At 29.9% G+C, this 14,418-nt stretch overlaps 1 protein-coding gene and 1 pseudogene across 1 annotated transcript; one reads left to right on the plus strand and one right to left on the minus strand.

Annotated features, from left to right (window-relative positions):
• The first annotated feature begins 8,856 nt into the window (after window positions 1-8,856).
• Window positions 8,857-10,238, plus strand: LOC105254331 (GPI mannosyltransferase 1). Its single transcript, XM_011262985.3, has one exon. It carries the CDS (start codon window positions 9,056-9,058, stop codon window positions 10,220-10,222), a length of 1,167 nt encoding a protein of 388 aa, XP_011261287.2. The 5' UTR covers window positions 8,857-9,055; the 3' UTR covers window positions 10,223-10,238.
• A 2,094-nt stretch (window positions 10,239-12,332) lies between these two features.
• On the minus strand, window positions 12,333-14,399 carry LOC112639546 (annotated as a pseudogene).
• Window positions 14,400-14,418: the final 19 nt, after the last annotated feature.

Raw genomic sequence — 14,418 nt, forward strand, 5'->3', positions numbered from 1 at the left:
GTGAAAATTTTCGAAAATTCGTTTCTTATTATTTATATTATCAGGAGAATATATTTTGCGAGGAGGTCGATGATGCGTTGATGACCTCTTTACAAATCATGTTCTCCTAATAACGCAAGCGTGAAAATTTTCGAAAATTCGTTTCTTATTATTTATATTATCAGGAGAATATATTTTGCGAGGAGGTCGATGATGCGTTGATGACCTCTTTACAAATCATGTTCTCCTAATAACGCAAGCGTGAAAATTTTCGAAAATTCGTTTCTTATAATTTATATTATCAGGAGAATATATTTTGCGAGGAGGTCGATGATGCGTTGATGACCTCTTTACAAATCATGTTCTCCTAATAACGCAAGCGCGAAAATTTTCGAAAATTCGTTTCTTATAATTTATATTATCAGGAGAATATATTTTGCGAGGAGGTCGATGATGCGTTGATGACCTCTTTACAAATCATGTTCTCCTAATAACGCAAACGTGAAAATTTTCGAAAATTCGTTTCTTATATTTATATTATCAGGAGAATATATTTTGCGAGGAGGTCGATGATGCGTTGATGACCTCTTTACAAATCATGTTCTCCTAATAACGCAAGCGTGAAAATTTTCGAAAATTCGTTTCTTATATTTATATTATCAGGAGAATATATTTTGCGAGGAGGTCGATGATGCGTTGATGACCTCTTTACAAATCATGTTCTCCTAATAACGCAAGCGTGAAAATTTTCGAAAATTCGTTTCTTATAATTTATATTATCAGGAGAATATATTTTGCGAGGAGGTCGATGATGCGTTGATGACCTCTTTACAAATCATGTTCTCCTAATAACGCAAGCGTGAAAATTTTCGAAAATTCGTTTCTTATAATTTATATTATCAGGAGAATATATTTTGCGAGGAGGTCGATGATGCGTTGATGACCTCTTTACAAATCATGTTCTCCTAATAACGCAAGCGTGAAAATTTTCGAAAATTCGTTTCTTATTATTTATATTATCAGGAGAATATATTTTGCGAGGAGGTCGATGATGCGTTGATGACCTCTTTACAAATCATGTTCTCCTAATAACGCAAGCGTGAAAATTTTCGAAAATTCGTTTCTTATTATTTATATTATCAGGAGAATATATTTTGCGAGGAGGTCGATGATGCGTTGATGACCTCTTTACAAATCATGTTCTCCTAATAACGCAAGCGCGAAAATTTTCGAAAATTCGTTTCTTATAATTTATATTATCAGGAGAATATATTTTGCGAGGAGGTCGATGATGCGTTGATGACCTCTTTACAAATCATGTTCTCCTAATAACGCAAGCGTGAAAATTTTCGAAAATTCGTTTCTTATAATTTATATTATCAGGAGAATATATTTTGCGAGGAGGTCGATGATGCGTTGATGACCTCTTTACAAATCATGTTCTCCTAATAACGCAAGCGTGAAAATTTTCGAAAATTCGTTTCTTATAATTTATATTATCAGGAGAATATATTTTGCGAGGAGGTCGATGATGCGTTGATGACCTCTTTACAAATCATGTTCTCCTAATAACGCAAGCGTGAAAATTTTCGAAAATTCGTTTCTTATTATTTATATTATCAGGAGAATATATTTTGCGAGGAGGTCGATGATGCGTTGATGACCTCTTTACAAATCATGTTCTCCTAATAACGCAAGCGTGAAAATTTTCGAAAATTCGTTTCTTATAATTTATATTATCAGGAGAATATATTTTGCGAGGAGGTCGATGATGCGTTGATGACCTCTTTACAAATCATGTTCTCCTAATAACGCAAGCGGAAAATTTTCGAAAATTCGTTTCTTATTATTTATATTATCAGGAGAATATATTTTGCGAGGAGGTCGATGATGCGTTGATGACCTCTTTACAAATCATGTTCTCCTAATAACGCAAGCGCGAAAATTTTCGAAAATTCGTTTCTTATAATTTATATTATCAGGAGAATATATTTGCGAGGAGGTCGATGATGCGTTGATGACCTCTTTACAAATCATGTTCTCCTAATAACGCAAGCGTGAAAATTTTCGAAAATTCGTTTCTTATAATTTATATTATCAGGAGAATATATTTTGCGAGGAGGTCGATGATGCGTTGATGACCTCTTTACAAATCATGTTCTCCTAATAACGCAAGCGTGAAAATTTTCGAAAATTCGTTTCTTATTATTTATATTATCAGGAGAATATATTTTGCGAGGAGGTCGATGATGCGTTGATGACCTCTTTACAAATCATGTTCTCCTAATAACGCAAGCGTGAAAATTTTCGAAAATTCGTTTCTTATAATTTATATTATCAGGAGAATATATTTTGCGAGGAGGTCGATGATGCGTTGATGACCTCTTTACAAATCATGTTCTCCTAATAACGCAAGCGTGAAAATTTTCGAAAATTCGTTTCTTATAATTTATATTATCAGGAGAATATATTTTGCGAGGAGGTCGATGATGCGTTGATGACCTCTTTACAAATCATGTTCTCCTAATAACGCAAGCGGAAAATTTTCGAAAATTCGTTTCTTATAATTTATATTATCAGGAGAATATATTTGCGAGGAGGTCGATGATGCGTTGATGACTCTTTACAAATCATGTTCTCCTAATAACGCAAACGTGAAAATTTTCGAAAATTCGTTTCTTATTATTTTATATTATCAGGAGAATATATTTTGCGAGGAGGTCGATGATGCGTTGATGACCTCTTTACAAATCATGTTCTCCTAATAACGCAAGCGCGAAAATTTTCGAAAATTCGTTTCTTATAATTTATATTATCAGGAGAATATATTTTGCGAGGAGGTCGATGATGCGTTGATGACCTCTTTACAAATCATGTTCTCCTAATAACGCAAGCGTGAAAATTTTCGAAAATTCGTTTCTTATAATTTATATTATCAGGAGAATATATTTTGCGAGGAGGTCGATGATGCGTTGATGACCTCTTTACAAATCATGTTCTCCTAATAACGCAAGCGTGAAAATTTTCGAAAATTCGTTTCTTATTATTTTATATTATCAGGAGAATATATTTTGCGAGGAGGTCGATGATGCGTTGATGACCTCTTTACAAATCATGTTCTCCTAATAACGCAAGCGGAAAATTTTCGAAAATTCGTTTCTTATAATTTATATTATCAGGAGAATATATTTGCGAGGAGGTCGATGATGCGTTGATGACCTCTTTACAAATCATGTTCTCCTAATAACGCAAGCGGAAAATTTTCGAAAATTCGTTTCTTATATTTTATATTATCAGGAGAATATATTTTGCGAGGAGGTCGATGATGCGTTGATGACCTCTTTACAAATCATGTTCTCCTAATAACGCAAGCGTGAAAATTTTCGAAAATTCGTTTCTTATAATTTATATTATCAGGAGAATATATTTTGCGAGGAGGTCGATGATGCGTTGATGACCTCTTTACAAATCATGTTCTCCTAATAACGCAAGCGTGAAAATTTTCGAAAATTCGTTTCTTATTATTTATATTATCAGGAGAATATATTTTGCGAGGAGGTCGATGATGCGTTGATGACCTCTTTACAAATCATGTTCTCCTAATAACGCAAGCGGAAAATTTTCGAAAATTCGTTTCTTATAATTTATATTATCAGGAGAATATATTTGCGAGGAGGTCGATGATGCGTTGATGACCTCTTTACAAATCATGTTCTCCTAATAACGCAAGCGCGAAAATTTTCGAAAATTCGTTTCTTATAATTTATATTATCAGGAGAATATATTTTGCGAGGAGGTCGATGATGCGTTGATGACCTCTTTACAAATCATGTTCTCCTAATAACGCAAGCGCGAAAATTTTCGAAAATTCGTTTCTTATTATTTTATATTATCAGGAGAATATATTTTGCGAGGAGGTCGATGATGCGTTGATGACCTCTTTACAAATCATGTTCTCCTAATAACGCAAGCGTGAAAATTTTCGAAAATTCGTTTCTTATTATTTATATTATCAGGAGAATATATTTTGCGAGGAGGTCGATGATGCGTTGATGACCTCTTTACAAATCATGTTCTCCTAATAACGCAAGCGCGAAAATTTTCGAAAATTCGTTTCTTATAATTTATATTATCAGGAGAATATATTTGCGAGGAGGTCGATGATGCGTTGATGACCTCTTTACAAATCATGTTCTCCTAATAACGCAAGCGTGAAAATTTTCGAAAATTCGTTTCTTATAATTTATATTATCAGGAGAATATATTTTGCGAGGAGGTCGATGATGCGTTGATGACCTCTTTACAAATCATGTTCTCCTAATAACGCAAGCGTGAAAATTTTCGAAAATTCGTTTCTTATATTTTATATTATCAGGAGAATATATTTTGCGAGGAGGTCGATGATGCGTTGATGACCTCTTTACAAATCATGTTCTCCTAATAACGCAACGCGAAAATTTTCGAAAATTCGTTTCTTATAATTTATATTATCAGGAGAATATATTGTGCGAGGAGGTCGATGATGCGTTGATGACTCTTTACAAATCATGTTCTCCTAATAACGCAACGCGAAAATTTTCGAAAATTCGTTTCTTATATTTATATTATCAGGAGAATATATTTTGCGAGGAGGTCGATGATGCGTTGATGACCTCTTTACAAATCATGTTCTCCTAATAACGCAAGCGTGAAAATTTTCGAAAATTCGTTTCTTATTATTTTATATTATCAGGAGAATATATTTTGCGAGGAGGTCGATGATGCGTTGATGACCTCTTTACAAATCATGTTCTCCTAATAACGCAAGCGTGAAAATTTTCGAAAATTCGTTTCTTATTATTTATATTATCAGGAGAATATATTTTGCGAGGAGGTCGATGATGCGTTGATGACCTCTTTACAAATCATGTTCTCCTAATAACGCAAGCGTGAAAATTTTCGAAAATTCGTTTCTTATTATTTATATTATCAGGAGAATATATTTTGCGAGGAGGTCGATGATGCGTTGATGACCTCTTTACAAATCATGTTCTCCTAATAACGCAAGCGTGAAAATTTTCGAAAATTCGTTTCTTATAATTTATATTATCAGGAGAATATATTTTGCGAGGAGGTCGATGATGCGTTGATGACCTCTTTACAAATCATGTTCTCCTAATAACGCAAGCGTGAAAATTTTCGAAAATTCGTTTCTTATATTTTATATTATCAGGAGAATATATTTTGCGAGGAGGTCGATGATGCGTTGATGACCTCTTTACAAATCATGTTCTCCTAATAACGCAAGCGCGAAAATTTTCGAAAATTCGTTTCTTATAATTTATATTATCAGGAGAATATATTGTGCGAGGAGGTCGATGATGCGTTGATGACCTCTTTACAAATCATGTTCTCCTAATAACGCAAACGTGAAAATTTTCGAAAATTCGTTTCTTATAATTTATATTATCAGAGAATATATTTTGCGAGGAGGTCGATGATGCGTTGATGACCTCTTTACAAATCATGTTCTCCTAATAACGCAACGCGAAAATTTTCGAAAATTCGTTTCTTATAATTTATATTATCAGGAGAATATATTGTGCGAGGAGGTCGATGATGCGTTGATGATCTCTTTACAAATCATGTTCTCCTAATAACGCAAACGCGAAAATTTTCGAAAATTCGTTTCTTATAATTTATATTATCAGGAGAATATATTGTGCGAGGAGGTCGATGATGCGTTGATGATCTCTTTACAAATCATGTTCTCCTAATAACGCAAACGCGAAAATTTTCGAAAATTCGTTTCTTATTATTTTATATTATCAGGAGAATATATTTTGCGAGGAGGTCGATGATGCGTTGATGACCTCTTTACAAATCATGTTCTCCTAATAACGCAAGCGTGAAAATTTTCGAAAATTCGTTTCTTATTATTTTATATTATCAGGAGAATATATTTTGCGCGGAGGTCGATGATGCGTTGATGACCTCTTTACAAATCATGTTCTCCTAATAACGCAAGCGCGAAAATTTTCGAAAATTCGTTTCTTATAATTTATATGATCAGGAGAATATATTGTGCGAAGAGGTCGATGATGCGTTGATGACTTCTTTACAAATCATGTTCTCCTAATAACGCAAACGTGAAAATTTTCGAAAATTCGTTTCTTATAATTTATATTATCAAGAGAATATATTTTGCAAGGAGGTCGATGATGCGTTGATGACCTCTTTACAAATCATGTTCTCCTAATAACGCAAGCCTGAAAATTTTCGAAAATTCGTTTCTTATTATTTTATATTATCAGCAAAATATATTTTGCGACGAGGTCGATGATGCGTTGATGATCTCTTTACAAATCATGTTCTCCTAATAACGCAAACGCGAAAATTTTCGAAAATTCGTTTCTTATAATTTATATTATCAGGAGAATATATTGTGCGAGGAGGTCGATGATGCGTTGATGATCTCTTTGCAAATCATGTTCTCCTAATAACGCAAACGCGAAAATTTTCGAAAATTCGTTTCTTATTATTTTATATTATCAGGAGAATATATTTTGCGAGGAGGTCGATGATGCGTTGATGACCTCTTTACAAATCATGTTCTCCTAATAACGCAAGCGTGAAAATTTTCGAAAATTCGTTTCTTATTATTTTATATTATCAGGAGAATGTATTTTGCTAGGATGTCGATGATGCGTTGATGATCTCTTTACAAATCATGTTCTTCTAATAACGCAAGCGTGAAAATTTTCGAAAATTCGTTTCTTATTATTTTATATTATCAGGAGAATATATTTTGCGAGGAGGTCAAAGATGCGTTGATGACCTCTTTACAAATCATGTTCTCCTAATAACGCAAACGTGAAAATTTTCGAAAATTCGTTTCTTATTATTTTATATTATCAGGAGAATATATTTTGCGAGGAGGTCGAAGATGCGTTGATGACCTCTTTACAAATCATGTTCTCCTAATAACGCAAGCGTGAAAATTTTCGAAAATTCGTTTTTTATTATTTTATATTATCAGGAGAATATATTTTGCGAGGAGGTCGAAGATGCGTTGATGACCTCTTTACAAATCATGTTCTCCTAATAACGCAAGCGTGAAAATTTTCGAAAATTCGTTTCTTATTATTTTATATTATCAGGAGAATATATTTTGCGAGGAGGTCGAAGATGCGTTGATGACCTCTTTACAAATCATGTTCTCCTAATAACGCATTTAAAAAAAAAAAAAAATTTCGCGAACATTTAATGTTCGAAATAATTTACGCATTGCCATCCGCGTTTTGTGGGCTCTTAATGCTCTTTACATAATTATCATGTTGATAAATACATAGAGCCGTATTATTTACCTATTTATTTTGAAAAATATTTATTTCATCTTTGAATATTACAGTATCTGTCGCGATTGAATAATTTATTTATTATCAATTTACACACATAAGTATTTAATTGTTATATAGCACTGGTGCTACCGGCATTTCGTGCACATAGCACGGAACAAAACCAGAAATTGTGCAATTATATATTACCCTCTGAGAACATTCATGGAATATGACTTTGTAGTTCATGTTCATGTTTTGAATGTCCATAGAGGGAGTATCACTTTTGGGGTCACTCCATAGCTTGGACATGAACCATAGCTCAGACACGAACCACGTATTATTATCGACTTTAATGGATTTAGTTGACGTCCACTTTGTCAGGGAGCGCATTAGGACAATATACCCGTTAAAGCGAGGTGGCCGCTCTCAGGTTTCTCTCTGCCTGATTACATAAGATTATATTATGTTACATTATTTAAAAGGAATTAAAGAATTCTATTATTCTGCATGACGACAATTGATCCCTGCAAACAATTTGCTTGTAAACTGCAAAAGTGCTTGAAAGGTTTGATTGTTTTAATCAACTGAAACAAATTTGTCAAAATTAATAATAAAATTTTTAATTATCTAAAAAAAATAATAGAATTATTACTCCTAGATGTAAATATATAATCTGTAGATAATAATAGGAGAATCTTAATTTTTTCTATAATTTTTCTTAATTTAATTTACAATTTAATCGATTAAAGAGAGAGTGTAAAAAAAATATTATATATTTCTAACCTTGTTTCTCTTGAGAGAAAAAAAAAGATTGTCTGAAATAAGAATGAGATTGGATGAAATAAGAAATATATATATTTTATATGTCGATATAATTATTAATTAATTAAAAGAATGACGTAATAAATGTACATTTATGGATTTCGCTACAAAATTTATTAAAGGTATACTTTTTTTCTTTTAGACAATGTCTATCAGCCCTCTCGCTGTGAAGAAATAATAGAAGAATTAAGAAAGTGTTGCGTAAAACATTCATCCACCTCTACCGTTTGTGATGGTATAGATACTTCTAAGCGATATGAACATAACACTGTTGATTATGTAAGTTTGATATATATTTTATTCGCATATTTTTATTTACAATTAGAGGGAGAAAGAATAAAATATAACTATATTTTAATAATTATAGGAATTTTTTATATCTTGTATTAATTCAATTTTAAATTTTCTTCTAGCGAAAAGTTATAAAATAGACAATGTCTAATGAAATAAGAAGGCAAACATTGGGAAACAAAGGTTTCGCGTATCGTCATCCAAAAGTCTTTATTTTTACAGGTATACTAATTTCTATGGGTATAATATTCAGCAAGCCTCTTTATGATATATTTTTTATGGAACAACCGTCAGAAGAAGAAATGATCATGATTCGTCAGAGAACGCGTGATAGATTGCGTGGATAGAGTTTAAATTCCTACAAATTTGTTTCTGCGTAAGAATGGACGCTGTAAAAAAAGCCAAGGAGAGATTGAAACAATATCCAGCTCTTATGATTCGATGCCAGGAATCGGCATCAAGGTACGCATTTTGCGTGGTAGAGAAATCCAATTTAGAGAAGAACGCTTGCGCTGCGGAATTTAACGAGTTGAAGAAATGTCTTGTTAAAGCCGCCGCGAGCAGCAATACAAGATTATAAATAAGCTTGAAGCTCAATCGATGAATATCTGTGAGTTTAATGCCTTAGCTTTAGCTACGCAAGAATGAATATCATCGCTAAAATAAATAATTCGTCATTTACGTCACACTGTCTACTGGCGTTCATTCTACGATTAATCTTGATACTGTATGCCAATTTTCACGATGAGTATTTCGCGGTATCATACACAGATGTGGACTATAAGGTGTTTACTGATGCCGCTAGACATGTAATAGAGCAACGATCACCGTTCGAGCGACATACTTATCGCTATTCGCCGTTTCTGGCTTGGCTCTTGGCACCAAACATCATATTACACAAGGATTTTGGAAAGATTTTATTTTCCACAGTAGACATACTGATAGCAGTCCTGATTAAAAATATCCTCGCGCGACAGAGATGTAAGGAGACTCTAAAGAATCTCTGTGCGCTCTTGTGGCTCTATAATCCGTTAACATTGGTGATCTCTACGAGAGGTAATGCGGATTCGTTGGCTGTTTTTTTAGTTATAGTCACATTAGATTTGTTACAACGAGATAAAATTGTACTGGCTGGATTATTTCATGGGCTATCTGTGCATTTTAGATTATATCCATTGATGTTCAGTCTGCCCATGTTCTTGTCCTTGTGTAAAAGTAATCGTTTTTTGCCGAACAAGAATCAATGGAGACTTGTGTCGAGTTGCGTATTTTCAATTGTTACATTGACGATCACGGGTTATTATTTGTACGATTTCAAATTTTTCTACGAAAGCTTTCTGTATCATTTAGTGCGTAAAGACGCACGACACAATTTTTCTATATATTTTTACATGCTTTACTTATCTGCTAATCAGCCTCAGGATATAATCCAGAAGATCGTTACGTTTCTGCCACAATTGTTACTGTTGTTGATGTCGTCGTATTATTATGCGGAAAAATCCAAATTGCCATTCGCTATGTTCATTCAGGCGATAATCGCGGTGATATATAATCCGGTGATAACTTCCCAATATTTCTTCTGGTTTTTATCCTTGTTACCTCTCGGCTTGCCAAATATCAAAATGAGCCTCTGCAGAAGCGTATGTCTAATATGTTCCTGGATCTTGAGTCAAGCTATTTGGTTGTCGACTGCTTACATGCTAGAATTCCAAAGTTTTAATTCATTCAATGTGCTTTGGATATCTAGTATGTTATTTTTTGCTGTTAATGTAAAAATTTTAGTTGATATTATTAATCATTATAACTATTGATTATAAATATGTAGTATTTATCTCGCATCTGAGATATTAATATTTATATATTTCCAAAAAATAAAATAATTTGAAGAAAAACTGTATTTTATATATTCCAACAATCTTTAATCTAATGCGTCATTGTGTGACATAAAATAAGTAAGTAATCAATTGAAAATTGAAGAAGACACAAATTACAATTGAAGAAAGAAAATTAAAATTGAGAATTAAAATTGAAGAAAGACAATTGAAGAAAGAAAATTGAAGAAGACACAAATTACATAAAGTTATATTATTTTTTTGATAATAATATTGCTATTTATTTTAAGAAAACTAAAATAATTTCAATATTAATTGCGATGGAGCTATGATTTTATTACATCTTTTAACAAATTAACACTGATTATATATATACATTTATTTCAGAATTAAAATTTTTATTATTTTATTTTATCAGATTTCTCGTCAATAATATTATGTAGTAGATATTTGTACAAAAATATTAACTTTACATATCAACAATTGTTAAATAATTCTCAAAAAATATCTGTAGCTCAAACTTAGTTTTTTGATGCTTTTTAAATTATTTTTATAGAATAAAATTAAACAAATATTTACACATAGTTGTAAAACTTTCGCTATATATAAATTTGTAAAAGTCGAAACATATATTAGTTTCACTTTGTGTCACTTGTATCATTTTTATAATAAATAATTAATACTAATAATAAATAATTAAGACTGCTTATATATTTTATAAAAGCTTTAAATGGATTTGTGTGTGTGTGTGTGTATGTGAGACCTTTAAAAGTTAATATAAAATCCATTTAATAATTTTAACAATTAAATATTTAATAAATTTTAATATAATTAAATATTTATTAAATATTTTATGTATAAAATATTTAATAATTTTATTATGCTACTTGAAACAATTAAATACAAAGAGTTCCCTCTAATAAGATTTACCTTAGAAAGTGCAATGATTAGGGATGATGTTAAGCAGGAAGCTCTTAGAAAACTGGAATTTCTTTATTACGCCAAGGAGGCTCTATGCAGAATTGATATAAGCATATTAAATAATAAGCATAAGTAAATAATAACATAAGCATGTAAACTGTAACTCTGAATTATTATACTAATCTAATATTACAAATAATAACTGTATTGTATCATTATTTACTTCTTAGTCCGTGATTTTCAATTTTGAATGGCTTTTTTACATTTGTAATTTGTTTTTGTGCAATGTAAATAAACTTAAATATCTAAAGTAAAATTTTTACAATATCTAACAATATGTAAAATTGAAATCACAAAATTTTTAAAATGATTACGACAAGGATATTAAATTTTATATTCCTTATAATTACAGTTATATATATAAACAAAAATATAATAATAGTATTAAAGTTTAAAATAAATAAGAGTAGCCCCAGGTAGCAAGATGACGTCTAAAGACGTCTTAAAGTCGTCTATGACGTCTTTAAGATGTCTTTAAAACGTCTTTAGACGTTATCTTGCTACCTGGGGCGTCAAATACATAAAAAAGTTAAAATCAAGATAACTTTGATTATAAAAATTAAAAGTAAAATTACAATTGAAATTGAATTTGAACTTTAGTATTAAGAATATTGTGATTCAAAATAAAAAATCTAAAACTAAATACATCAACTAAAATAACTGTATTATATATTTACATTTTTTAAATTAAGGAAATACTCTACTGCAAAGCATTTGGCAAGCAAGTCGACTTGCAAATAAATTTAATGTTATCAGAATTTGTGTTTGGAGAGATAGAGAAGCGGAAAAAAACGTAACATAATCATGGTGATTCAAGAAAATTGCACATACATATATAAAAATATATATTAATACTTTTATGTATATAATACATATCTCTAATATCTGTTACAGAGCAATTGGTGCTTTTGCAACCATTATCATATCAACATTTCTTAATCAAATGGACATTACAATATGCAACTAAAGTTTGAAGCATCATATGATAATAATGTTTCATTTTAGCAGATTATATAATAATTCTTTGTATATAAAAAGATGTAATCTTATTAGACTTAATTGTATATTAATATTTAACTATACTCTGTATAATAATATTTAATTGAATCTAAAATGGTTTGAATGTCCGTTTCACTTTCAATTTTTGCAGTCTTTGTTTATCCAATTCAAACTTCTTTCGTAATTTTGCTAATTCTAAAAGAAGCATAGTATAAATTGAATATATCTCTAGAAGAAATTTTATATTACAAAAATCTTGTGACTTGAAGTCATACTTAGTTTGTTTCTTTGTCTCTCGAATTTGAGAATGAAATTATGAAAATTAAATAATTGCTTTTTCTTCTTGCATTGTTCTTCCTTTTTGTTGCATCTTGCCAATGGTGAACTCTTTCCTAGATGCAAATTGTCCTCTTTTCTTTCCACCTGCTACTGCTATCCAGCCATCATCATCCTCTGCAATTTGTTTAGTACTTTTATTTGATTTTCAGATCCTTTATTTGCTTGTCATACAAAGTTAAATATTCCCCAATCTGTTTTTTATTACATTCTCATTACACAAAGAATCGTTGTATTCTTTACACCATTTTATTTAAAAAAATTAAGAAATCATTAGAAAAAAAATATAATTTAATAAAAAAATATATATAATAAAACTATATATAACTTACTTCTTAATCCTGTGAGACATATTTTCACTATTTAACGGGCATATCAGAGACTCCCTAATCAACCGCCTTGTCACGAAATAACATCAATAAGATTCGGCGATATTTTTACTAAAACTAAATAATAAATAAATTTAATTTGCATTTGGTGTTTGAAATAAATAAATGACATGGATGAAAAATAAACTTTTATTTTTATGTTAAATATTATACATCATAGTTTTACTGTCAAAATGTTTCTTTAATAAAATACTTACAAAATGCTCACGTACTTGGTTAATTATAATTTATAATTATTTCATAATTAGTTTTGATATTTTATATTTTTCTTTAGGAAAGTTATTTTTTGAGGTTTCATTTTTTTCACAAAAATTATTTTTTGAGGAAAAATTTATGTAAATTATCTTTAGGGATATTTTTTTACCTTCGTAAGATTTTGCTCATACTAAAAGTCTTCATCGCATTCTTTTACCATAATTGGATAATTTGTGTATAGTCTATTATGTGTATAATACAAAGTATATGTACAAATAGATATATGTTAAATCCTTATTCTGTGAAACTTTTACAACACTATAAATATTAGAATGCTTTGTATGAACAATTAAACAAATTAAATAAACAATAATATAATACTTAATTATAAAATTTATTTTTGGTTTCAAATAACATTGCTGGAATATTTAGTTTGTTTCTTTTATTTTTCTATTTATTTAAATGTTAAATATTTTAACTTTTATTTATCTATTTATTTAAATGTTAAATATTTAATAACAGCAGTTACTTTTAAATGTTAAATGTTTAATAACAGCAGTTACTTTTATTTTCTTTAAATCATTAAAGAACTTGCTTATCTAAAGTAGATAATTTTGATATTTATCATCACTAAATAATAATTTTACCTCACATCATAATAATCACATTTTACATAAGCATATGTAAACATATGCAATTTTTATCGAGTTATTTCTTTGAATATAAATAATTAATAATAATATAATTATATATTGATGTATCTGTAAAAACAAAATAGTACATATATTTTTTATCATTTTAATATCATGAAATAATATTACGAAATATTATCTTTTATATTTTTAAAATTTCAATGCACGGTAGGAATATATTTATAGTTTTTGGTGGCATTCCCTGATATATATATTCTCAGAAAATATTTAGGATAAAAAATAGTAGAGTGTTCAAAAAACTTGAATTTATTTAAGTTTTAATAAAAAAGCACATATTATATCTACAAGTCTGATTATTTATAAAGTATCACTTTCATTAGTCTACGCGGTACTTATATCGGCGTTAAAAATATCAGACGAGTTATAATGATTCTTAATTTTATTCTTTTGCAGGAATACAAAATACTTATTTACAGATAGCTTCATAAAGTAATAGTGGTAGATTCTGAAAAGGAATGTAGATATATTAGTAATAATACAATAATCGTAAATCTTACTATAGTAATCTAGATTAACTGTGAGCAAGAGCATCTCTTGGATCATCTTCCGAGATATTTTTTTC

The sequence above is a fragment of the Camponotus floridanus genome, unplaced genomic scaffold (genome assembly GCF_003227725.1).
Source record: "Camponotus floridanus strain SB8 unplaced genomic scaffold, Cflo_v7.5 scaffold11, whole genome shotgun sequence".
In the NCBI taxonomy this organism is placed as follows: Eukaryota; Metazoa; Arthropoda; class Insecta; order Hymenoptera; family Formicidae; genus Camponotus; species Camponotus floridanus.

What these genes read in the sequence shown, in the direction of transcription:
- LOC105254331 (XM_011262985.3), top strand. Translation starts at nt 9,056, where the DNA reads ATGAATATCATCGCTAAAATAAATAATTCGTCATTTACGTCACACTGT.